The sequence below is a fragment of the Daphnia carinata genome, chromosome 1, assembly GCF_022539665.2.
Source record: "Daphnia carinata strain CSIRO-1 chromosome 1, CSIRO_AGI_Dcar_HiC_V3, whole genome shotgun sequence".
NCBI classification, from domain to species: domain Eukaryota; kingdom Metazoa; phylum Arthropoda; class Branchiopoda; order Diplostraca; family Daphniidae; genus Daphnia; species Daphnia carinata.
The window spans coordinates 4773174-4800637 of NC_081331.1; the positions used below are offsets into that span (position 1 = coordinate 4773174).

The 27464-nt window shown below is 42.4% G+C and overlaps 2 protein-coding genes across 5 annotated transcripts in view; both read right to left on the reverse strand.

The window, feature by feature from the left end:
- LOC130692369 (protein obstructor-E-like) overlaps positions 1-27464 on the reverse strand; it is a 93638-nt gene that overhangs the window by 2922 nt on the left and 63252 nt on the right. The window lies entirely within an intron of this gene.
- The window catches only part of LOC130692224 (paired box protein Pax-2-A-like), a 30293-nt gene that overhangs the window by 835 nt on the left and 1994 nt on the right, over positions 1-27464 (reverse strand). Inside the window, exons 2-9 of one of the 4 annotated variants that reach the window (XM_059497410.1) lie at positions 25116-25310; positions 11035-11200; positions 9067-9264; positions 4757-5127; positions 2385-2473; positions 1921-2293; positions 1648-1752; positions 90-1249 (exon numbers count right to left, since the gene is read on the reverse strand). In XM_059497410.1, the coding sequence (XP_059353393.1) occupies positions 633-1249; positions 1648-1752; positions 1921-2293; positions 2385-2473; positions 4757-5127; positions 9067-9264; positions 11035-11200; positions 25116-25260 (2064 nt within the window). In that variant the 5' untranslated portion in view covers positions 25261-25310 and the 3' untranslated portion in view covers positions 90-632. Of the gene's footprint in view, positions 1-89; positions 1250-1647; positions 1753-1920; positions 2294-2384; positions 2474-4756; positions 5128-9066; positions 9265-11034; positions 11222-25115; positions 25317-27464 lie in introns of those variants that run through there. The other 3 variants (XM_059497396.1, XM_059497403.1, XM_059497412.1) reach the window with 3 other exon arrangements.

The following is a 27464-nucleotide window of genomic DNA, read 5'->3' on the forward strand; positions in this document are numbered from 1 at the left end:
ACTGCACTCTAGAGAGTATTGTAGCACCCCAATTCAATCTAAATTCAGCTCCTTTTGTTTGGTGTGTCTATGCGTGTGTAGCCTTTTTGTTTTTCTTTCGTTTCCTATCGTCACGAAAACGGATAGGACTGACTGACCGATGTGTTTAATTCTCTTTCTTTCACAGCTGGATGTAGAGTGAGTGCATCCATTCCACATCGGCCTTCCGCCATGAAATACCGGAATAACGATGGCCAGAAAGAAAGAGATCACGTCGGCAAGGCAAACATAAGTAGACACAACCAGACAAAAGAGTTTGACATGGTTGGATTGAGAGAATTCAGGAAAATAAAAACTAGAAATAAATTTCAAGCGAAAAACAAAAGCATTGTGCTGGTGCAACATCAATAAATCAAAAGTCAGACTACCAGTTGTCAAAAAAAGGAAAACTAATCATCCAAATTTCATGCCAAATCAGTCAAGCGATGCAGGAAAGATGAAGAGAACATCGGCCACAAACAAACAAGCACATCTAAAAAGATTTCTTAGGTTTTAGGTTAGTTTCATTTTCAAAGCCAGGGATTCTTTTTGTTTGCCCGTGTTCTGTCTTTCTCTTTTCTTTGGTTAGTCTCTTTTGTTTTCTCTTTGATATTCTACTCGCCTGAAGCCGTGCTGTTGGGGTAGGGAGCCATGAGACTGGGTAAAGTGTAAGACGCTGCCGCCGCCGCTGCCGCCGCCGCCGCCGCAATGGGTTGGAGGAGCGTGAGAGCGGAGGAGGCGGAACGGGAGGAGGCGGTCGGTGGGGCGGAGGCAGCGGGAGGAGGCGAGGACAAGATCCGCGCCGCCTTCTCCTGCTCCTCGTGCTCCTCGATGCTCTGCTGTAGGTTGTGATGGTGATTGTTGTTGTTATTGTTGTTGTGATGGTTGTGGTGGTGCTGCGGAGGCGACTCTGTCGGCGTCTCGGCCATCGTCCGGTAGACGGCGGCACAAAAGCCGTGAGAGGCCGCTTGATCCATGTCCATGTCCATGTGGTGATGAGGATGGACATCATGGCCGCCGTCCGACATGGACGACGCCGTTGTCGTTGTCGTGCATTGGTGGTGTTGCTGATGCTGGATCAGGCAAGTGCTGCCCGGCAGTGGCGAAGAGTTGTGAGCTAGTAAGTGATGGTGGTGCCCAGCGCCACCACCAAGCCCAGTAGGCCCAGCAAGCCCAGAACTAGCGTACCCGCCAGTACCTGCAGTGCAGACCGAAAGACCACCGATGCCGTCTAATAAACACACAACAACAACAACGTACACAAAACGTTCAGCCAATAAATCCACCAGGGGTAGGTTCAAGTGATCAAGTCAACATTTTCAAAAATGAAAATAAATAAATAAATAAAGTTTTACAAAATGCGACCATGCAATGAACTTGCAAAAAAAAAAATGCAAAGGAAGAAATATTCAAATTTAAAATGAAAAGGCCTCAGTCAAATAACCCGCTAACAAAACAAACCAAATGAATGTTTCGTTTGTCTCATTTTGTGCATATGCAAAGTTGCAAATGTGTCTTTTGCGCGAATTTTGTGAAAGAACCACGCCAAGTTCAAAGAAGAAGAATAAATAAAAAACAAGCTCTCGTGAAGGTATTGGGAAAAAATGAAATCAATCAAACAATTCTTACCTTGTTGGTACTGGAGAGACGTGTCGACGACGCCGTTCGGCGTCAACATGTGCGCCTTAATATCCTGCATGCTGATGGGCGTCAAAGGTGTCAAAGAGCCACTGCCTACTCGAGTCAACCGTGCACAATAAGATAATGGTAAAACAAACAAACAAAAGTCAGTCAACTATGTTTTGCCAAACAAACTATTCAGACTCTATTAATAAATCGATAGCTAAACTGTTGACATGCTTTGAACGTGTTTTTGCTATTCGATGATAATGATTGACTTACCGAGAGATGTGCCCAGCGGCGGAGTGTAGATGGACGTGCTCTGAGCTTGCGTCATGGTGCTGATGGTATCGTAGAGCGGATCGCCCGAACTGCTAGACGTCACAACGCCATTAAAAGCGTTGGGGTTGTTGCCTGGACCTCCGTTGTTGGAGCCGTTTTGGCCGCCCCCACCCGATTGCTGTTGCCCCACGCCGTGGTGTTGTTGTTGCTGTTGCTGCTGCTGTTGGTGATCCGAAACGAAACTGGGCAGAGAGTAAGGCGATCCGCCGACGTTGTTGCTGCCCGTCGGTGAGCTGACAACTCCAGTCACGCTGCCAATGTCCGGCAGGAGTTTGTCGTCCTTCAAACTGGTGCTCCACTTGGTCGGCCACATCTGCCAATTTCAACAACAATAGTAAATTATTAATTGAAATTCGTACAGGAAAGAAGCGAAAAAGGCAAATGACGGGCAATGAAATGCTTACGCTATAAAGTTGATCGCTGCCGTAATGCAATCGCTGACGTTTAATTTCCTCGTCTTGATTTGCGTGGCCATTGAGATCGCGAATATCATCTAAAAAAAAAGGGGGGGAAAAATAAAAATGAAATTGAAGTTATTCGTCGATGCAAATCAGTGCATTTGAAATGAAATAACGACACGAAACATAAAAGGAGCAACATCTGTTTGACTCTGATGGGCCAATCTGGTACACGACCCATGACCCCTTCACCCCATTTTTATTCCCGTATAGCCCCATCATTTTAACATTTGTGCTCCCCTTCCTGCCTATCCGATGCGGAAGGGAATTAAAATAGGGGCCGATGAAAATGCGCGCACGGGGAAAAGGAGAAACCATCGGGTCATTGGGTTTTGCTGGATCTGTGCGAAAATGGACGGCACCCTGTGAATTCGTCGACATTGTCATGGCGGCAGCCAACAAGTCTCGATGATAACAGACTTGTACCGAATTGCGATGACGGTTGATACCAAAGAAAAAAAAAAGAATAAAGGATGTGGAATAGGAAAATAGGCGGAAGGCCTGGCTCCGAGTGAAAAGAGAAAAGGAGTAGAGAGTTAGGTCGATGAAGTCATCCGTCATGTGTGATGGAGAAAGAAAAGAGAACATTGAGAGAGAGAGAGTCTCGTTTGACTTCATGACAGCACGCACACACACATATCCAGCCAGCAGAGTGTGTCTTGACGAAAGAGAGGGAGACATTGTATTTCACGACTCCTTCACTGGTTTTAGAGGGGGGCCAAACAGCGGCGGCAATCTCATACGTCAGCCATGAGGCGCTTCCATTATGGAAAAAGAAGAGAGACACACTCTCTTTCCCAACGGACTCTCATCCAGCGTAACTCCAGCAGCCAAAAAGGCTGTAGATATTGCAACATCACCAGCCCGCACACGCACACACACCCCGCAGAAAAGTCTCATCCGGCGACCGCTCCTCCACGCTCGGCCGATCATCCACCCTCCTTCCTCTCGCTTCCGGATCTCGCTTTTCTAAATCCCCCCCTCCCCCCTCTCTTCTATGTATATCTAGCTGTATAGTATAGACGAGCAAAAGCACAGCACTTCCTCTACCCGAGTCATCTCGTAGCGATCCTGCGAGTAGCAAGGTCTTATGCCTAAGGGCTCCTTGGAGCAGTCGGGGAAAAGGACTACATTTATAGAGATAACAAGAAAACATGTCAAATTGCGGGGGTTAGGTTGACATTTCTAAGAAAAAAAGAAAGAAAAGGGGGGGGGACTTTGAAAAAAGAAATCACAAGAATCCAGCGGGGGAATAAAAATAGAGAAACTGACGATGTGCTCGTAACGTGATTGCGGCATCAAAGGACACAGCGCGGTCACGTCTATTTTGTGGAGAGACTAGTCGACGACGTGAATGTTTGATGAACTGTGCGGTGGGGAGGTGGGCCCACAAAAAGGTAGGGAATACGAGAAAAGACTAGCGGGCGATCCGGCTAGACAACATTAATGATTTGGTAGTGTTTTGTGTCAACGTCTCTATCAAACGACTCCGTCACGAAACAGGCAATTCGTGCCTACGTGTATATTCCAGTAGTTAAAATATATAGTTAAAGCTTTATTTTGTGGGGACTAGCTTTGAATAAGAGGAGTAAGGTCAAGGCAAAGCGGGTATTTGTTGACGGAATTATTCATTAGGAAGGACGCTCCAAACTGTTTCACTATTCACAAAGTCCGTGATTAAAAGGCCACAACAGACCCCACCCGCTGCGGTTGTTCCCTAAAAGATGCATTTCGCTATCAAAGCGAGATGTACCCCACGACATTTTTTATTTAACTTTTGGCATTCGGCTGAAAATGTCTTTCTTCTCGTGGATTTGATGAGACACCTGAAGTTTTTACTTCATCTCATCGTGAATTCCTCACTTTGATCCACGCAAACTTTTTCCCTCTGATTGGCGTTGTTTTTTCCTTTCAGGTTCGACTCAAATACTCCCACCCCCATTTATTTAATTTCCTCTCGACTATACAAACAATACTGGCAGGGAATCGATTGTTATTACGAACCCAGGCACGACCCCAACGAAAAGAAAAGAAAACAAAACAAAAAAAAATTAACTGAAACGAAAAATCTAATCCCAAACATAAAAAAAAAAAGAGACAGTCAGTCTCTAGAACCCTTCTATTATTCTTAGTTGATTGTGTTATCAAACTAAGCCCTTTTCATTTTATCACCGGTTTCTATGCCCTTCTATTTGCGTCTTGCAGGTATTTTTTGTTTTTTCAATGTCTGGCTCCCCTTTTTTTATGTTTTTCTTTTCTTGTTTAAATTTGTACGAACCAATAACCGTTGGTATTATAATGAAATAGGCGGGACTCACCGTGATCGTCTCGCTTCCGTTTAATGTTGCCGTTGGGGTCGGTCTGCGGGATGCCGAGGATGCCGTTGATGCTGTAAGAGCCTGGGCGTTGGTGAGGCGAGTCGTGCGGCGGCAAGACGTGCTGCTGTTGTTGCATAGCGTGTTGTTGTTGTTGTTGTTGGTGTTGGTTGTTACCGGTGGAGGCTGCCGATCCGTGAGTGATGACCGAAGCCGTTTGAGACGAAACTGGGCTCACCGGCCCGCTGTTACTTCCTCCGCCGCTGTTGCCGCCGTGACCTCCGTGTCCTCCGTGACCTCCGTGTCCATGACCGTGTCCATGTCCGTGATGACTGACCGACTTCGCCTTTTCCGCCGCTTTATTCCGCACAATCCTAAAAGTAGATTTCAAAAAAAAAAAAAAAAAAAAGAAAATACCGAAAGAGAGAAATTGTTAGAGGCCGTTTTTAATTCTGTATCTTAAAAAAAAAAACTTATCATTAAAGAAAACAAGTAGGTAAAGGGAAAGTTGGTTTGACTACCATCAACCATAGTTTTTTTTTTTTTTTTTTGTCTGGATCATATTGCAGCTCAGTCACGGACTTGTGATTACCGTCGCGCAAAGAAATTGCAGAAAAATGTTTTGGGGGCGTACCGCAACGGCCAATAGCAAGCAGACGGATATTTATCCGAAAATTATTTTCTCAGCTATACTGTTACTGCTACTATTGCTTCAATAGAAAATAATAACAGTAGCCACGAAGAAGAAGAAGAAGAAGGAAAAAAAAAAGAAACTTAAAAAAAAAAGGGATCAAAGTCTCCTCGGATATACTGTGGCAGACAGCAGAGACAGAATAAGGACGAAAGTATAGAACGACATTCAAAGGGAATGTTATTTCTTGCTCTTTTGCTGTTCTTGTATATAGAGGAAGAGAGAGAGTCTTAAAAAGTCGGTTGCGGTGGCAACATTCTCTAGATTCTATTTTTTTTTTCTTTCTTTTTTAGTTGGTAGGTTGTTGTTTTCCCCAAGTCGTGTAACGGTCGGCCAACCATGCGCAACGGGCGACCGACTGGCCGCAGAAGCGAGCAACAGCGGCATTGGCGAGACAGACTGCCGTAAAAGAAGAAAAAAATAAAATAAAACTTGCGACACAAAGCATATTTCTTATTACAACAGTAATTCACACGAGAAATGTTTTTTTTTTCTGTTCTTTTCTTAGCAAACTTTACTTCACTATTCTTATAGGAAGTATTTTTAAAATGCAAACCACGATTCATGAATGTATCGCTGCAATTCAACACATGGGCCTACGGTCTTTCGCGTAGGCCTTTATGTGATACAATTGATGAATAGCGTTGATCGCTATGAGCTGGGGCCGGCACGTGACCGACGTGATGCAACCAAAACAGCAACACACTCGAAAATGGTTGAAAATCAACCATCATTCGTCGCCCCATTGTCAAACTGTGGCTTACGCCGAGGGGTTCCTGATGACAAGGACATCATCAAAAAGACGTCGGGGGATAAGCTGAAGGGGCCGCCCAACGCAAACCGACGGCAAACGCCCTTTTTTTTAAACCTAACCTTCCAGTTGAGCGCCTAACATTTAAAAGGATACAGGCCTACACTTCCCAACGTCATTTAAGAGCATAGGCCTTTCCAGTTTAACGTAATTCATTTAACACAAATCACGAAGATGATTGAACTGCGCGCAATCAATCAGAAACAAAATACAGTGGGTAGACGCAAAAGCCGCAAAGATGCGCACAAAAACGAATGACGCCAGTCAACGAAGATCCATTTATGTCCATAAATGTACTTGGTACTGCGCATATAGACGGATGTTGTAGCTCCGAGTTTGACGGGTGTTGGACAAGAGATGAAGAGCGACTCGTTTGTCAGCGTCAACCAGGTGGCTTTTTTTTTTTTTTTGTATGTGTCCTTCCTGGACTACTATATTGCATCTGGGTTCACGTAAAAAGTAGAAGAAGAAAAAGGAAAACAGAGACGATGACATATGTGGTGCTTTAAGTACAACTCCCACCCTGTTGGATTTTCAACATTGACGAATGTGTTCCGACACTTGGTATCCATCTACATGCCGCTATCTCGATACATCGAATCAATTCTAAAATCCTCCCCTCCTGTTTCTGCGTTTTTATTCGTACAAGGTGTTTATCACCATCGCACCTTTTCATCGACTTTTAATGTAACAAAGAGGGAACCGTCCCATCACGACATAGTGTTGAGAATCTCATGAAACAGAATGATAAAGGATACACCATACATTGTACAGCTACATTAGCCTGTTATTGCAGAGCGCCAGCTTATGTCGGGGTTAATTTGACCCGAGTGTCTCTATTTGAAAGGCCCCCCCCACTAATTGAATCAAGTGGGGAGCTCTTATTGCTCCCTCCTTTTTTTTTTTTTTTTTTTTTTTTTTTATTTTACCGACAAGTGTAGCGGAATAACAGTGGGCACATATCACGCTCCACAGGGACGCAAAACAGCCATCTATTCAGTCCATATGGTCGCCTTATCTGTATACACGCACATAAGCCTTATGCGAGTCTCTCCCCTTCTGTTTGCCTATACAGATTTTTCTCTCTTTTATTTTTGGGACTCTCCCCTCATTCCCTCTCTGTATCTTCATCTGACCGTGAATGCCATATTCAACTGTTCAGAGTGTCATCATTTCATCGGATTTGCTCGCGCCCGTGGATTACATACAAAGCGACCCCACAACTGTCATCCATAACGCCCTTCATTCTACGACGACTTTTCAACAGGTACGAATAACAATTCTTCATTGGTTCTCAATTCGATTAGGTGGCTATGAAAAGCTTTCAATCCATTTAGGTGCTTCCCTCATCAGCGGCATCTTTGGTAATAAAACAGGGCTGTATAGGCCTGCTTTGATCAAAAATAGCTCGGCCATTTTGGATTCGAAATCTCCCGAGAGGAACGTGCTGGGAAAAAAAAATCAAGAAAGTGGAACAAATTCGCAGCGCTCGTTTCACCATTTTCAACAAAAAAAATCAAGAATTTGGGGTCGATACAAACAACGGAAAAATGTAGCAAAAATAAAAGATCCCCATATGTGACAACGGGCGTCGCTCTCTCGGGTGCCATTGCCTAGTTCCCAAAAGCAGCAGCTTAAAAAAAAAAAAAAAAAGAAATTGTCCTTCGTTGTTTTTTTTTTCTGCGCGTAATACTCCTCTTCATATGAAAACAATCAATGGAAATCGTTTGGCTCTACGCGGCTCTATACATACCCAAAACTGTGTCGTACGCTTATTATTATTATTACATTGTCGATGTTGTTGTAACAGATCGAATAAACATATGGGACCTCCCCAACCTAGTCTTTTTCTTTCGCATGCTCACCCTCTCTATTGCCATCCACCCTATCGCTCTCTTTTGTAAAAAGAGAAACCAAACTCCTCCCTCGGGACGTGTTGACACAGCATCTCATATGCAAAGTAGTACTCTTTTCTCTCCTCCTGCCTGTATAAAAAAAAAACCTATTTCTTTTTCCTTTTTTTTTTTTCTTTTGCTATAGCACCATCAACTTACACGAGTCTCTACTCGACTTTAGGGTATTGTAAAACACGATGGCCGAGAGAATAACTGAATAATAAAATAGACACTCTTAACAATAGTATACAAATACTACGGGCACTAAAAATAGAATGAAAATAAAAACGACCGAAAGAGAAACGTGAACAAAAAAAAGCCATGAACACCCAGAAGTTTGATCGTTTCAGAAGCTATCTCACGTTCCTTGCTTTAATGATCGTTCGCGGGTGTTAATTGGCTGTATAAAATCCCCCCCCCTCCCCACACGCACACCACCAGTAGCAGCAGCAGCTGGCTGACTATATACGAAGATAGTGTCGTTAACCGGCAGATAAACACACACAGAAAAAAAAAAGGCCTTCAGCAGGGAGAAAACGGCTGAAGAAAAAAAGAAATATGCTACGACCCACCATGAAGAATCGAATTTTTGAAGGTTTGTTTCCATTATGGAAAAGAAAAAAAAAATGTTTGAAATTTCTCTGAAATTGGAAGATTATGGGCCACCTTGAAGGAGACCCAATAGCTAACCCTCCCTGAAAAAGATGTCGATTATTAACTCCAGTTCCAGTAGAAACCGGATGCCAGTCAAACATTCTTTCCATTCCTTGCTCTTTCGTGTACCTCAGATGGAAATGAACGCAATCGCTACGAAATCAAACCCAACAGCTAATGAAGAAGAGAGGCGTATCATCGTCTACATAATATAACAAGGACTACAGGAAGTCGATTGGATGTGTGCATAGCTGGGTTTTACCTGTTAATGGAGCTGACGCTGGGAACGTTCTCCTGGTTGCAAATGCCTTCGGCCAGGAGCCGGTCGCGTATCTCCCAGGCGAACATCGTGGGGTTCTCGCGCTTGTAGTCGGCGATGGCGTCGACGACGTGGGGCGTGGCCACTTTCGGCTTGCTCCCGCCAATCACGCCAGCCTTGAAGCTGCCCGTCTCGTAGTACCTAAACAGAGGAAAGAGCCAAGATGTATACGCAGCCGTGAAAGATCAATACAAAAAAAAAAAAAAAAAAAAATGAGAGGGACCACCACACAAAGTCACAACGAATCGTCCAATTACAGCAAAAAATAACTCGGATTTCCAGTAGTTTTAGTTGTCGACCACCCAACATTCTCAAGTATATTAGCGCTTTGTTTTTTTGGTTTTTTTTTTTTTCGTCTTTTGATGTGGTATATCCTACACAAACGCATTTGATTAAAATACCCTGGTGTATTAGACTGAAGGCGCAGATGGAGAATACGAAGGTGGTACCACCACTATGCCAGTAAAGCGTAATAGATTCTTCTATATAGATGAGATGCGTGCACGTCGTTGAGAGTGGGGGGCGGAATAGTGTAGTAGATCGGCCGTAGGGAGAGCCGAGGCAAAACACGAGAAATATATGTATAAACATAAGAGAGAATCCGGTATTGAATTACTTTGGTGGATATACTGCGGTGGCAAACGGGTGACGTGTACCCTCTACCAGAAAAGGAACAAAAAAAAAAAAAAAAAAAAAAAAAAAAGTCAACCGCACCCGCCATCTCGTCCTTCCGGTTTCGTCTTCTTTTTATTTATTTGATCAAAAAGAATAAATAAATAAAGAAAAAAAAAATAAAATAAAATAAATGCGATATTGCGTCGTATCTTTTTTTTTTTTTTTTTTTTGTTCGGCCTGTCTCTTGTTTTTTTTTTTATTAACTTCCTTCTATACCATTTTGTTGTCGTTATTGTTGTCGTTATTGTTGTCGCTATTTTTATTGTTGTTTCTCTCTTCTTTTTTTTTTTTTTTATCTTACGATATTGACATTCGCGGCTTTCTCTGGACGGCGTTTGCTGCCGCTGCGCAGTTTCGAAAAAATCTACACGCACACAGCAGTTGATTTATACGAATGGCATGGCATTAGTATGCGATGCCATTCGACGTCGTCCTAGTTTCCTGACTCTCGTAAACATTCGCCTTATTATTTATGATTAACTCAGACATTATAGATGACTCCATAGAGCGCCACGAAACCTCAGCCCAATGTCTCAAATTCATAACTTGATCTATTCGTATGCAGATGGAGCGCGCACAGCGCTTGCCATCATCGTCGTGGAGAATCTTGTTGGTTCCGGCTGGTGTTGGTGGTGGCAGTCATTGGGTAAGCAGTTGTGATATCGATGTTGTGTTTCGTTCCGCCTCTTTTTTTTTTATATCCCAGCCTTAATTCTCTCTTTATTATTACTTTTTTTTTCTTCCAAAGAAAAAGTGAATTCAAATATGGCCTTCCCTTATTTCTTTTTTTTTTTTTTTTTTTTTTGGTTGGAATGTTTTGATTCGAGTTCAAAGCCTTCCCCGAGTCATTCGAATCGTCGCCATTATAACTGGAAAATGTTTTTCCCATTGGTCGTTGGGTCGATGAGCCAGAAAGAAAAAAAAAAGCAACACACTTCTTGTTCGTTCAGATTCTCTATTCTCGTCGATTTTCTACTAAAAGCTTCTTCTCATCGTTTGCTCCAAGTCCTCCAAAAAAAAAAGGAGGGAGGAAAATGATGGTTAAGAAACTGTTCATCCAACGAACGAATCTGAATTTGCTTTGCTTCTTTCTCACGACGACTATACAACTATCCTCTAACGATACTGTATATATATAGCTGCTATATAACTATTAGACTATTTATTCAACAACGGGGGGAAGAGGCTAACCGACAGCGGCATCGATTAGGAATACGACATGAAATTAAGTAGTACCTGGATAGTATCTTGGAGACGCATCCGTGGGAGACTCGGAGCTGGCGGGAGATATCGCAGGGTCGGACTCCGTTGTGGGCCAATTCGACGATCCGTTGGCGGACAACATCGGGCAGAGGTCGTCCGTTGACGAAGACGCCGCCGAGCTGGTTGACTCCGCCGTGACCTGTTCCAGACGAATGGTACACTATGTAGTTGAATTAAGATAGCCGCCCTCAAACTTGTTTTGCCGATGGAGAAAGTCATTGGTTGAAAGGAGAGACGCAACGAATAAGAACATCAGTTGTCCAGGGATGATTGCGATTATCGTGCGTGGGGTTGTAAGATACGCAACGAGGGGTAAACTATGTCAGTATATTAACGACGTCTGCTCGGCCACCTGAAAAATCAATGGGTCAAACACACAACGACGCAAAAACAAACCAGAGACTGATTGGCAATTCAAGACTCGTCGTGATATTACGTCGGTGGCTGTTTTATTAGTCATTATTGTTTTATTAGCCACAAGCCGTTAAGAGTTCATTTCATGGCATCTAATCGCCAAACAACTTGTAAAACCAAGAAGCGAACAAACGTTTCATGATTTATTCGAGTCCCTTATCAAAGTTGCGTATAGTCTCCTCAATTGAAAAATGCCACGAGAACGTCGTACGTTCGTTGCATCTAGGCCTATACGACCTTTTCAAAAGAGAAACATTTGCTTCAAGATGTGGAAATTGTTTTAAGTGAATACAATCAAGTAAGATGCTTTTATAGGCCGGCACACGAGAATAACAAAGCTCGACAACGGGAAAGCGAGAACGCGACGCAGGCGGGAATGGGGACCTGTATAAAGTATCTAACGGCTGGAAGTGTTAAGAGAATACGAATAATCTTTGAAAAAATAAAAATAAAAATAAAATGGGGGCTAGAAAACCGTTGGTTGACGACGAACGAACTACACAACAACAAGCAACAACACGGACGACGAGAAAAGACTTTAGATCACGTCTAATGCAAGAGCCGTGTCGACACGTCGGCCGACCGTCGCCCTCCCCTTTTCCCTCCATCCTCCGTTATATACTGTGCGGAAAAGGGCCAGCCGTTACATGTACAACGATAGCAGCTTTCAACTAGAAGCCCAACGTCGCGTTTGCTTCGGCCCTAGCCCAATAACAGACGGATGTCACCGTCGACACTTCCATCTAAAAATCCGGCGTTACTCTCCAACTTTAAATCTCTCCTAACACTGTGTACTTTCACAGATCGATACAGGCAATGAAATCGACGGATGTTTACTTGAAACTGACTGTTGCCTGGAGCACGGTACGGCCCTGAGCGCCGATAAGGATGAATAGCTATTTCTAAATCGTGATTCCGGCGCGATCCGTCATTTTTTCGCGCAAATGACGGGCGGTACACACTTTCGCATATGATCGGCACTCACTCTTACAAGTGTAATATTCCATCATGTTCTGATTGTAGCGGTAGGCCGTCGTTAGATCCATCGTGGCGGCTGAACCGGCGGCCGGTGCCGTCTGATGAGGCGGCGCTGGAGGCCGACCGAACGGGAAGAACGTCGCAAAACTAGGTGGAGACTCCACGATGGAAGCGGATGCGGGCAATTCTTTCGCCAGCTTTGCAAATTTTGTATTCAATTTTGTTTGTTTTTTTTTTGCCTGTTTTTCTTTCAAATATGTCTATAGAGTTTTGTGGTTCACTTTTTCGCAGCACACGAGACGTAACTGAACCACTGGGAAGATGAAAAACGAACCAGCTATCAGACGGACGATTTGACTGAGAATGAGCCCAATTGGAACTCTCGGGGTCGAGCCCTTTCTGACTCAGGTCCAGCCAAGAAAGCCAACCTTTTTCTTAAACAGTCGAATGCAAGAAAGAAAGGGGAAACAGCGACAATGGGTACGTTCCCCCCCAAAAAAGAAGGAGCTTCTAAACTATAGGCAAAGGACGGACACGTCCTGCCCTTGTTGATTTGCCGTTGAAATTGAGCCGTTTTCTTTCCTCACACAGGACACAATCAGATGAGCACTTTGTTTTGTTTTGTTTTTTGTTTTTGTCTTTTTGTTTTTTTCGTTTTGTTGCACAAAGTTCAAAAACTGAATGATGAATAGAGTCAAGAGTCTGTGAAGAAACCGCACGTCTGAACTGTGGAGGCACTCGACGAGGCGGGCAAGCGAGCAGACCGTCAAGTGTTCTATATGAACTGCCGGGGCGAATCGGAATGCAGCCCCCTTTGCCCTCTCATCCGACACAAATAGAAAAGGTTCCAAAGAGTCTCGCAGTTCAGCATAGAAGGAGGAATAATCAAAACATAAGAAAGGGAGGTGGATAGAGGTAGATATGTACTGCAGCGGATGAAAGAAAAGCAAAATAAAGAAATATAAGAGGAAAATAACAAACAAAAACAAAAAAAGGGGGAACAAAAATCTGGTTGAACTGCAACTACAACTCAACACACGCCTAATAGCTCCGCGTCGCCGCACTCGGCTGCTGCTACTGTTTCACTGCTGACCGGTTCGGTCTTGACCTGACCGTGACCGACAGACTCTTAGAGTCTTTTCCAACATTGGGGGCTTTGCTGAACTACACAGTCGTGTGGGAGGAGTCATGCGCTTCTGCGGGACGTGCATGGCGTGTGTTAAAAAAAAAAAAGAAAGAAAAAGTAGAGAGAAAAAGAAAAGAAACCCTCCGGAAAAATCCAGCTGGCACGAGATCCCACGGCGTCTGACGACGCTTGCCCTCGTCCAATCCTGGGTCGGCCCGTCTTTTTGCCGCAGCCATTGGCTGGCGCGCGCATCACTCAAAAAAGCAGCGGCAGTCCAAATCACGTGACCTGACGGTTTGCCTTTGCAATCGCTCTTGTCTGTTGCTCTCTCTCTTTCTCTCTCTACTATTTACCATTACTACTACGGCTACTATACGCACGGCTATACTATGTGTGTATACCATACACCTCCATCTCACGGACATGTACAAGTTGGCACCCCTCCCAAAAATTGGCCCTCTTCAACCCCACCATCAAACACGCGACGCGCATCTATTGATGAGATTTCCCTCTTTTTTTTTTTTTGTGTTGTTGTTACTTTTATTTTACGTTCGGCTCTGTTTCGATTCATTATGGATGACGACTCAATCAGGCCAGTCTAGCGAGTCTAAACGAATGCCTAATGCTGTTGGAATATTATATCTAGCCCCCAATGGTAGGGGATAATAAAAACAAGAACCATTCATAAATGACGAGCGCGATGAACGAGTCAATCTTCCTTTTTTTTTTTTTTTTTTCGTGTGTGCTCCGAATGATTTGAGCTAATCGAGGAAAAAAAAAGAGGGAGAAACGGTTCACCAGATCGGAGCGTATCGCAAAAATATAAACAGCAATTGTATATGTAGGAAAAGAATCTAGAAAAAAAAAGGTTCACATGTTTCGTCACGGCCAGAGAGAAAGAGAGTGAGAGAAAGAACACAAGAGTTCATCATGCTCAGTCGGTCATGAAATTTAGCCTCGTCTGTTATGATATGTCGGGTAGTTCTTAGCCTTTTTATTGAGTATTATATATCTCGTTTATCTACTCAAAATCAGCTATTCTGAATCTTTGAATTGTTAATTTAGTCGATAAATACATCCGATTTGTTCTATATGTAGAATCATCGAACTACTTAGCGATTCAATTACAAGGCAAACCAACAAAACGTCAAGAGGGCTATTTGCTCTTGTTGAAAGCGGATTTAATCTACGCACACCATCCAAACGTTATAGTAGCTCTAGGTGGAAGGGTCGTTCAAAAAAATAGGATATCATGCGAACACGGGGATTTCCAGGTCAACTCGAACAACTTTGCCCATTGATCGAAAAGAATTGAAAAGAAGCGCACAATCGTGATAGAGTCAAGAGCTATAGGGGGGAAGTAAATCAGGACACCCCATCATGATCTAGCCTACATATACTAGCGTGTACAACAGCCAAGTGAGTGCGCAGTCTATTCAAACGGTGTGCTGCGAGTAACTCATTAGACCTGACTGAATCCGTACGGCTGTTTGTCTCCCTCTCTGTTTCCCTATTCGATCGAACAGGGGAAAGGTCGAACTTAGGGAGAGTGTCGATATAGATAGCACAACTGTATTACAAGAATAGGTAGGAAGAGGACAAAAAAAAAAAAAAGAAAGAAAGGAGGGGGATTGACTCTCTTTGAACAGATGAATGGAAAAGGCCAGCATCGAGTGGCCCTATCGGTGTCAAATCCGTCGACACAATAGGCTCTCCGACCCGAGCGATTTCGGGGGCCCTGGAATACCAGCTATTTATGTATATCGATGGCTCTCTTGTCCTCTTCTATAGACACGCATACACACTGTATTTAAGGGCAAAAAAGAGGAATAAAGAAGCAGTGGTGGCGGCAGCTGAATGAAACTTTTCACACTATAGACATTGGCGCGCATTTCATACTGTTGTCGTATGTAGTGAATATAAATGCCAGCCATTGATCTTTTTTGGTTCTTTTTTTTTTCTATATAGTAATACCTTCTCTCACTCTCTTGACTCCTCTCCATTTATCGATGGAACATTGAGCCACTGTCTGCTGGCACTCCAACGGTACAACACAAAAAGCACATACACACAAATACAAGAGCAGTGGCCTGTCAGACACTGCATTGAAAGAGAACACCATTCCATCTCTCGGTCCCTCTCTTCCATGTATGTCCCTTTTTTTTTTTTTTTTTTTTTTTATTTATTTGTGTGTTATCCCAGTGAAAGTCAAACTACATTATAAAGCCCTTTAGTTCATATTCCCCCTACGTATGCAATGATTTTAATATCAAAACGGTTTTCTTCTTCCCCTCCGCCCTATTGTATTACCACTGTCTGTTGTGCGACATAGTGAGCAGATTACATAAGCACACACACGGGATTTAGTACCATTTCATGAAGTGCTTTAGAATAATACCCTTGCGTAACGACGTCTGTCTTAACTAACGGTGACCTGATAGTCTTCCGAGTATTTAATCGAAAAATAAAAAGAAAAAAGAAGTTTCACAAAAATTGAGTTGAACAACGTCGACTGTAACAAGGACAGCTGCGCCGGAACCGTATTACTACACAGAGCTGCATTCCAGTGAGCGAACAGCACACGCCCGCTCTCCTCTATACACTCAGCTGGCCATTGATCGACGAGAAAATGGGAAAAAAAAAAAAAGAGAAAAGACGCGAAAAGAAAAGAGAAATTTCACTCCATCACTGGGACATTTTCGATTTTTTTTTCTTCAGAGAAGAGAGAAAGGAAGAAAAAAAAAAAAAAAACCCAGGTCTCTGAGGAGTACATACATGTACTCGATGTATTGTACACGACGAACGTCAACCACGTTGACAGCAATTCAAAATGTGTGTACGTTTGGAAGCTGTATAACCATTCTGCGTTTGATTGGACATGAAATAAATCTGGCGCTGCGAAGGTTTTTTTTTTTTCTTTTTCAGCGGCGCAAACGAGAGGAAAGACGGAAGAAAAGAAAAGAAATGCCCTACCCAATCGGAATGCAAGTGGACGGGGGAATCGACGTTTGCATTGAACCCCATGCCTGACATCTTCATTTCACAGAGTGGAACGCTAGAAAAATGGACACGTATAGGCCTACTGTATTTCGCGCCAGCAATAGGGGCATAACACGAATACCATAGAAAATTGCAACGACAAAAGCAAAGAATAAAAATCAAATTCTTATTGAGCTCGAAAAGAAAGAAACACTGCGAATAGGTGTGCAAGTAGAAGGCCCAGAAGGCCCCAACCGCCAGTTTTCTAATGGCTTTGACCCGTGCGCAATGGGACTTATTGTAACAAGTCTGCCAAACGATTAGGCAAAAGAATAAGAAACACAAATGATGATGATCTTTTGCGTACTGAACTCGGGGTAAACACACACAAGACCCATGTATGAATGGTGTAAAATAAACCACAAAACAACATCGGAAAAGGCCAGACAACCAGAGAGTGATAGGTTTCTTCCGACGTGGGACAATTCGTCTGTGTCAAACTCCCTAGTCTTCTGTCTCTCTCTCTCTCTACTTACACACACACAAAAAAAAGTCTTGTGTGTCTATTACCCTAGACAATATTATATACTCCAGCGGCGGCAAACGAGTCACTATCATACAAGGAGGAGGCAAGAAAAAAAAAAAAAAAGTGTCACTCGTTGTGTCTTCACACAAACATATGGGAGGTCATGTCAGTTGTCTCGCGTGTCAAAAGAACGGCGGGTGCTGTTGGATAAAGACGAAAAAAAAAAAAAAATAAAAAAAATAAAAAACCCGCAAGCCGACGTCAATGGTTCCAACTCCGCCCCAACCATCCGCCCAAACACCCTTAGTAGCGTATACTTTGCTTTGCACTGTTCAAATTTCTCTTCTTTCTTGAATTGTTTGGCTTTGGGCCGCATCAGCGCAAACACACGAACATTCCTTGTGTACACACACACAGCCCCCAAAGTTGATGGGATAACACAGCGTACATACTAGCAGATAGATATGTATTACATGTGTAAGCTGAGGATTTTTTTTTCACCAGTAGCGGGAGCCAACCCCCTTCACCGCTCTTTTGAGCGGCATCCCCCGACGTCAGTTTCCGCTCGTTTACAAAAAAAAAAAAAAAAAAAAAAAAGAAAGATATGCCTACTGTGAAATATGTTCCGTTTCCCTTCTTTTTTTTTTTTTTTTTTTCTCTCTCCCGCGATTTGATTTGTTTGCTGGCCCAAGTTTTTAAAAGAAACTACACTAACGCAGCAAGCTAAGGTAAGAAAAAAAAAACCAGTACAGGCCTATGTTGCAATGCCCCTCCGAAGAGAAGATAGGGTTTGAAAAATAAGCAATGGCTTGCACGCTCCAACCGTTTTGCGCGCGCCTCCAGTCCACTTTTTTTCTTTTTTTTTTCTTTCTTTTTTTCGAATGTAGAACGTTCTCCTATATGTGCTGCAGAGCGTGTCGAAGTCGCACATGCTGTTTGGTTTGAAACGGCACGGTGCATAGAAAATAGGGAGAGTGACAACAACGAAGCGCGTTGTTTCATCTTCGCTCGTCTTCTTATTCTTCTTCATTTTCGACCGATTACACCCTCCACTTTCAATTGCGACGAGGCGAAAAATAAAAAGGAACACAAAAAAAAGGGGGTAGCTTTAAAACATCTGTTGCCATTCGATCCACTTCATTGACCAATCATCTGTTGTGTTAACCTCGCCGTTACCGCTGCCGCCCATGGCGCCTGACGTCGCCGCCACCCAGCGCAAATATGCCCTCGGGCGTCTGGTCTCCGATGGCTGTTGACTTCATTAGGCTATCATAACTGAGCATTCTGTCGCTTACTATTACTCTACTGTGCACAAACTGCCGGCCTTTTTTCTCTATATCTATACAGAGATTCATAGCCTCCCCCCTCCCCACCGTTTTCTATCAAATTACGGAGGGAAGACACGAAATATGCGAGGGCGCCGAAATGCGACTAATCGCGCACGTCAGTTCTTTAATTTTCACAGGTATTCGTGTTCATTGAAAAGCCAAAAAAAAATCGTTGCCAAAATGAGGAGAGATTCAAAAGCGCTCCGCAATGCAAGTTTCGTCACGGAAGGGAGCAATCACGCAAAGAAATATCGTGGCGAACGGGACAGGGGTGGAGCTGAGTTTAGGCAACAAAAAGACAAAAAATTATATTGACTGCGCAATTAGGAGAGGTTCCAAGAAACATTGGGCAAGTGAAGAGAAAGCCAGTTGACATGGATAGAAAGCAGGGCAGGAAAAAGGGAATGTTGGCGCTAGGATCACACGCAGTTAGCCGAAAAATCTTTTCTTGTTCGGCTGTGTCGTGATCAAGACCGAACGCCTTTCGTCTGAGCTCGCAACTCGTGACCACCCTCAAATTAAAAGAAAAAGAAAAAAAAAAAAGACTTGGTCGCCTTCTTAATTTGCTATTTTTTTTCTTTTGTTTTGTTTTGTTTCTTGAAAACAATAGTTAGGGATTCAGGCTTAAGAGGTACGACGAAAGTGTATAACTCGGTAAGGAGAAAAGGCCAACTATCGATTCATTCGTTCGTTATCAATATGGCAGCGCGAACGAAAGAAAATGAAGTAGAGTGATTACGACCCGATTACAGTACACAACCAACTTTTGCTCTTTTCTCTTTCACTTTCATTTGAATCCGGTTTCCCTTTCACTCACTGTATTTTGTCTTTTCTTTCCCGAGTGCTGTAAATATATTTAAAAAAAAAAAGGGCGGGGCCGACTTTTATGGGCGGACGGAGAGAAAAAAAAAACGAAATGAGGAAAAAATAAAATAAAAAAAAAAGACAACAAATGCGACGACAAAAGTTGGAGAGAAGTGCAGAAATAAAAGTCAGTGAAAAAAAAAAAAACAATAAAAAAAAAAGTGGAAGCACAACGACAATCTAATGCGACTCGGGAGCGGAAACATTTGTAAAAGGCACACAGTCGGAGCGTGGCAAGGCCATGCAAACTTGTACACATACGCATAAGCACTAGACAGTTTGCGGGATAAAAAAAAAAAAAAAGAGCGAGAAGAAGAAGAAGTATCGAGTCTGTCAAGGCATCAAAAGACCATTTCTATGCTAATCACCTCTGCTCGTCTACTAGTCGTGCCTTGCGCGTTCCAACCAATCGGTTCTCTTTGGTTGTCTTGCTCATTGACGAATTACGATGGAAAGTTAAACACACAACACGGTACCCGCCGCCACGAAGTATAAATAGAATGGGGAAGAAACAAGGAAAAAAAAAAAATTTTAAATATAAAGGCAACCAGTATAGGGTCATATAAGACGTCGGTGGTGGTGGTGGTGGTTACGGCCACCGCCAGCCCATCGCCAATGATGGATGGCCAATCGGCGAGGAAACGACGTTGGTTGTAGAAATGAATCAAGACGCATCAAAAGCCATTCGTCTCGCCGTTGCCCGACACGCGACCGTCTACCCGAAATCGTCAACAATAAAAAAAAAAAAAAAAAAGGAAAAGAGGAGAGAACATAAAAAAAAAGAGAGACACGTCATACTTCGTCATGGGCTCTGTAAGCTTGCAGCTATAACACGAAGAAGAAGAAGAAAAAAAAAAGAGAAAGACCTAACGGGAAATTTAAATATTCTTTGCCAATCGGACGAAGAGTAACAAATAGAAAGCAACGGACGGAAGTTCCCATCCGGTTCAAAGGTGACGACGCCACTCGTTAGATGGCAGCACATATCGCTTCTTTTTTCCCCCTTCTGATTTCTTAAAATAATTTAAAAAAAACTGATGACAAGTGCGAAAGACTGTGAGATGGAAGAGATTCTCACCTTCTCAAACAAAACAAATCTCCATGCATCCGGCTTCCAGCAATAGAAAATCCACATTTTCCGGCTAGAGGCCATGAGCTGGGAAGATCGTCTTCGGCTCTGCTCGCAGCGAGCGCGTACGTAACACACGATACCGGTGCGAAACTTTTCCTACTGGCCACAAACAACAACAACAACAACAAAAAAAAAACCCACGGTCTCCTCGTCCAAATCATCTTACACACACGCACCCTCAGTTCCTCGAAGAGAATGCCGTTTGGTCGTCGAGACTCCCGTTTCTTTTTTTTTTTTTTTTTACATATTCATTTCAAGAAGACGTCATTTGTATTCAAGCCTCACGTTATATACCGTAGTAATTCAAGGTAATAGATAAGCGGCTACTGCTAAGTATACTGTGGCTAATCACCGTGGAATGCATCGATAATCGACGGAAATCATTTAAAGAATCAGGGAAATTTTTGTTTTCTTTTTTTCGTGGGGGGGGGGGGGGGAACCAGGAGAAATAAGCGGAGATGATCGAGACGAGGTTCGTTTTTGGTCGTATTGTAATTTTTCTTTCTCTTTCTTTTTTTTTTTTATATTTGACGGGGAGCGGATGGATTTCCTCAATCGACCGGAAAATGATTATTGTCATCTTTTTCTTATGTTTTTTTTCTTTTCTCTTGTTCTTTCGGCCTCTTATTCCCATTCCCGTAACCGACAGCAGCCCGCCCCTCGAAGCTTCTAACAAAAATCATTCTATTCACCATTTGAATTCTTTCAAATGTCTTGCCTCCTATTTTCGAAATTCTCCTTCCTTCCTCGTTTCTCTATCTCACTAAGATGATTATACTTTGTCTCACCTTTTCCCCCCCCCCCTCCCCCCTCTCTCTATTCAGTTTGAATTTACCGCTCCTCCCTCCCCACCTTGTTACATTTAAATTTCGATGCTCTCATTTTCAGGCGATCCCCGCTGCCACTCGTTTATTTAAAAAATTATATAAAAAAAAAAAAAATCAGAACAGGTCACAATAAGCGTGCCTGCCTATACAATTGTGGCCGTGTAGAGCATCTCCCTGGACAGAAATCGGCAGATCCCTTCTTTGTAGATAGGGAACAAGAAGGGAAAGAGGGAGGCTATGAGGGGTTTGGAAACATCATAAGGCAAACCGCACACACGTAACACGTCCGGAATGCGCTTCACTCTAGATAGGTGCACGCAGAAGAGATTCCCATCGCCATTCAAACAATTTTTTTTCTTTCTTTTTTTCTTCCGACTTGATTATTTTTTTTATTATAATATATGACTACTTCGACATCTTTTTTTTTTTTTTTTTTTTTTTTCGTCATTCTATTTCAGTCCTACGTTTCAAGAAATTCCTTACTATATTCGTTGGTTAGCCTCGGCTAAGGCTTGTGCCCTGCTGAACGATACAAATGACAACCGGAAAGACGGTCGTCTTCCATCAAGAGATATTCATTCATTGTAAAATGAAACAAAAAAAAAAAGAAAATGAAGTAAAAGAAGTGGCCGACAAATGCATAACTCTATTAGCGGCCGCTGACGTTTGTGACATCGGCCTCTCGATCGTCTACCGCTGATAGATGATCAACGAATGTTTGAATAGGCAGACGATAAAGCTGAAAGCGATGGGTAAGCGCAAACAAGGCAGAACTTGTAGCAAAGGGCGAAAAGAAAAGGTTGAACGTAGAAAAAAAAAAAAAGGGAGACCACAAGAGGAGACCACCAGGTCAGGTTTCATCGTGGAGGGTCAGCGGGAACGAACGTATCGAAAACAAGGAGGAGGCAACAAGAAAAAAAAAAAAAAAAAATGAAAGGAAATCATTCGGTAGTTTCTCTTTCAGATAGAAAAACTTAAAAAAAACAAAAAACAAATGGGTTTCGTCTTGGATTGTGTGGATATGGAATTAAAAGGTCGGGCACGTAAACGAATGGGAGAAACTACTTCGTTATTATGACACAAACATCTGTCACGGTAGAAATAAAACCCAAGGGAATGAATTTCGACGATCTATTGGAGATGAGTTTGAAAAAAAAAAAAACTAAAGACAGGGCCGACAAGTAACGCACCTACGTAATCGAGTTATTTTCAAGCGGGAATTTTAAATGAACGTCAAATCAATTTTCCCCATTCATTTTGAAAACGTGATAATGCTATTCGACACCTTCAGCAAAATAATGCCCAACTTTTAATAGTTACACAATAAAACAATCTCGCAATAGATCTCGCAATCGCACTAAAATTAAGAAATTCAAAGAAAAGGCATGGTTCGCAGGGGCCTTCTCTTCCGTCTCATTCCATTAAGAACTATAGAAAGAGAGAGAGAGAGAGAGAGAAAGAGAAAAAAAAGGGAGGAGGTTTAGGATTGTTTTCAGAGCCATGATTTATTTAGGAAAGGCGTGTGCTGAAGAGGTTTCTATTTTTCCAAAAAGAGCTGCAGAGAAGCGGCTGCTCTCTTGGAAATCGAATGGTATTATATCTACAAGAGGGTTATTATAGAGGCAGTATAAATCATCGGGATTCCGTAGCTAGCGATGGCCAAACATCACCAGAAATTTTCTCTCATCTGCCGGGCTAACTTTTTTTTTTTTTTTTTTTTTTTTGAAACAGAAAAAGAAAAACCTTTTAGCTGTTTTCGTCCTATTGCCTTCGCTTGAAACTCCTCCCACTTCTGGCCTTGTTAAATGAAGCCATTATCATCAACAACCCGTTGAAAGAAAAGTAGAAAAAAAAAAAACGCAAAAATGTTGTTTTTTTTTTTCAAAAAGAAAAATGAATTTGTCGGTAACGGGAAGTTGAGAACGAATATTGTTTTGATGACGTAGACGATCTCGCCATCCAAAAGATACTCCACCTTCGGATGCGTCTGTTAGCCCCGGTCCAATTTTCCCTCTTGCTCAACACGAATACGTGAAAAAAAAAAAACATGAAAGAGAAGAAAAAAAAGGCGGGGAATTTGAATTTAAAAAGAAAAAAAAAAAAAAAAAAAGTTCCAATCCGGATGTCGTGGTGTTCCTCCAGTTTCTTTTTTGCGGCTTACAGCCGCTGCACGAGAAGAGATTGAGACGGATTCGAATCCGGCCTTCTCGCGACACTCTAGTTACAAAGGCAACCTGATGTTCTTCTTGTCGTCTATTCTACACACCCTCCTTTGTCGGGGCCAAGCCCCGCTTTTTCTCTCTTTTTTTTCACGTTCTCTTCTCAAAAGAAAAAAAAAAAAAAACGGGCGACGCCAGTGGTTTTGGGGGGGGGGGGGGGGGGGGGGGGGGGATAGAATATACATAATTTTCTTTTTTTTTTTTTTTTTTGAAAGATACAAAACAGTGAAATATCACAGCGAGAGAAGAAAAAGAAGAAAAAAAAGGGACCGAGATTGATATCATCATTTGATACCTGCGACCGGGAATTATTTAAAAGACAGCAACATGTATATCCTCTATAGTATTTCGACCTCCCTTCTCGCCCCCTTTCTTTCCTTATTCTTTTACGTGTATCTCAATTTTCTTCGTGACAAAGTAAAACAAAGGAAGCTTTTCCCCTTTAGGAACTGACAAATCAGAAAAAAAAAACAAAAAAAAAAAAACGGTTGGAACATTTGAAGATTCGATGTGGGAGGGCCAGTTTTAAATGTCATCTTGTTACTTGGATCAAATGCCCATTTTTCTCGCCTGGACAATTGTATCGGAATGGCTCACCGGATGAACATAGAAAAAAAATAATCCGTTTCCACTATACATTAACTTAATCTTTGATAGCCTTCCTCCAAAAAGAAAAGAAAACAAACAAATAAAAAAAACGGACGTTTAACGGAATGGAACAATGGCCAACTTTGCTGTTGTTGTTTTTGGCGTTCCTCGTCCTTTCCGTTCGCTTGAAAACGTCGTGAACGTTTATCACATCAAAAAAAGATAGTGAAGAGAATCTGACGTGAGAATGATCACGGAAGGCAAAGGGGTGGTGGCAAAAAAAAGGGAACGAGGACTCGAAACCCAAGAGATGGAAGACACAGGAAGAAGAGGGCGCGCTGTTGGTGTGGCTGACTTTGCGTTTTTTTTTTTTTTTCACTCCCCCCTTCTCATCCCCCTCTATTTCACATCCCCCTTTCTAAAAAAAAACATTTTCTAGAAAAAAAAAAAAAAATGTTCCAGGTGAAGGGAGGGAAATCTATATAAGGGGGATATTACGGAGAGTGTTTCATATAAATGACAACTTCCGTCGCGCGCCCAGCAGGAATTACAAAATAATAATAATAATAAAAAAAAAAAAAAAAAAAAAAAAAAAAAGAAAAGAAAAGAAAAAAGAGAAGGACTTCTACTTCTTCCACTTTATCCTCCTCTTCTTTATCCGTCCATTTTTCATCTGGCTTTTGTGGTCAAAGTGCGTGTACACCAGATAAATAATAAATACAAGTGAGACGAAAAAAATGGGATAGTATGCGCGGCCGGCCGTTTCTTAAATAGCAGAAATCGTGGCTCGTTACGTCTAAACTAGTAGACTGGGATTAGCTGCCTCTCCTCGCCAACAATCAGGCATAATCAAAAGGCCTATCAAACCAATCAGCTTAAGCGCTTCGGGCTTTGTCTGATTGTCAATACGTTTCTTGTTAAAGAAAGTGGCTCTCGGGATTTTGTTCGGCCAACACGAATTCTCGGTAGATGTAAGCCAAATCAAGTCAAATTCAAGTTACGATCGTCAAACAATTAGGCCCCCCCACCAAAAGAAGAAGAAAAATAAAATACAGGTCGACGTTGAGACTCACGTTTTTTCTTGGAATCGTCTCCGCTGCCTCCGCCGCCTCCGCCAGACGACATGTGCATCATTTGCGCGTTCTGGTGCATCTGCTGCTGCTGCTGCTGGGACTGCGGAGCCATTCCAGCAGGGCCGTTTACGTCCATGCTGATCATTGGGGTGGAGTCGCTACTCAGCTCGTCCTCTTCTTCACCTGCTTCCACACCTAAAACTTGGGACAATAGGAAAAAGAAAAAAAAAAAAAAAAAAAAAACAAAAAAAAAAAAAAAAAAAAAAAACGTCATGAAACATTTTGACATTGCCCAAAATAAAATAAAAAATAAAAGTGCCGTTGTCGATTTCATTTTCGAGAGGCTCTTGACCGTGTCGTGTGAGAAAGCGCGTCGATATCAAATTGCCCTAGTCGTAGTTTACTACAAGCGGGGGAGGAAAAATCCCATTTTCGGAGGGGAAAAATAAGACAACCATTTCTATCTCTTTCTCATTCTAGAGGAATATAAATAGATCGTAATAGAAGCACCAGTCGTATATTTATTTTCAAAAAGATGAGAGAAAGAGAGAGAGAGAGAGAAAGAAACGACACGTTTCTCACGTTGGCCACCGCATCATCGACATTGAAAGAGGACGGCTACCCGTAAAGACACAAACAGATAAGCAGAAGGGTTCAGACAGGGACGATGATGACGACACAATCGCCGTCATAAAAAAAAAGAAAGAAGGACCAACAGTCAAACAACCTGAGGAAATAACGAAGAGTGGTCATCGAAGACATTGACGTCCAAAAAACAAAAATCGAAATGGATAGGAAAAAAAAAAAACAAAAAACAAAAAACAAAAAAAACATTTATGACGGACGCATTTTCAGTGACGGGCCTATGGCTACGGTTCGAACGTAACTTATATAATTGTTTTCTTGAAATTTTTTTTTTTTGGGGGGGGGGGTTTAAACTTTGACGACTTTGACATTGCAATTTTCACGGGAAAACGTTAGACAACTTGGTCTAAAACGTCAACGACTTGATTCATGTGGCAGATGAGACAAGGAAAAAAAAAAAAAACAGGACCATTTTCCGAGTGGTAAAGGAAACTATTAAGTGTGGCCTTAGCAAGTGAGCGATGCTCGTAGACGCAAAGAGCTAATACGACAGGTGGTCTGCACGTAGGGCATAAGAGATTCGGGAGTTACACGGAGCCAAAAAAAAAAAAAACCAAAAATTAAAGATAAAAAGTATGTCTAAGAAGAAAAACGATACGAATAACAGACGGGGGTTTTCACGGGACTAGTTTAACGCCGAAAAAACATATTAGGTTTTCTATTTTTTTTTTTTCTAAGAAAATAAGAGAAAATTGAGGAAAAAAAAAGAAAGAATAGAAATTGGGTATATTAAAAAGGAGCGGGCAGTGTGCCAGACTGGTGAACGCCATGATCTCTTTTCTCTTTAAAACATTTTCAATTTCATTTTCTCCCATTTCTTTTTCCCTTTTGTGTTTTATCGGCTATTTTTGGTTGTGTGTTCACGACTTCACGGGGTTCACGTGTTAACGAGATGCCCGCGGTGAGAGAGGCGCTCAGGTTCCCTTTACCATCAACATTTCTCGAAAAACCGAGATCACCTGGGCCGTTTCCCCCTCCCCATCGGCGGTTTAGCCCTACCCACCTCTTCGATAGGCCTACTGTTACGAAACAAGAATAAAAACCTTGTTTTGCCTTCATCGGCTATCAACTGTTGTGAACACCCGCCTCCCAGTTTTGAAAAAGAAAATCCCTTTTCTTTTCTCGACCTCTTCATCTATCGTTTATTCTTTATGAAGGACTCGTTAGCTTCATCTTTTTTCTACCCCCATCGATTTGAAGGTATTGAAGCTGAGGCCTAACGAATTACGTAACATCGTTAAGGGGATAACAAGACCTCACATGACGGGGTCTTTTCTCTCGATACAAAGCGGTTCGATGCACGGGTCGATTTCAATCTCTCGACATTTTTTTTCGTGTGTTTCATTTTAAAATTGAGTTCAATAAGAACATGAAGCCAGCGGCTCGTAGAGACAACTCGAAATTGACACCCTCCACCTCGAGCTGTTTACGCATGATAATATGGGCTATTGCCTGTAGCTGCTGGATGTTTGTTTTATCTCTTTACTTTATTTTATTCTATTTTTCAAAAGGAGATTAGCCGATCGAGCGGCCAAGATTTAGATCACGCCATAACGCGGTTATATTATTGTAAAGCGAGTGTGGATTTTAACATGGTAGCGTAATGTGCCCCCCCGACGGTCAAAGCTCGTCTCAAATTCGGCAGCGCAAACGGCTATAATCAAAAATGCCGATCCGTTTTCTTATTTCTAAAACATAAAAAAA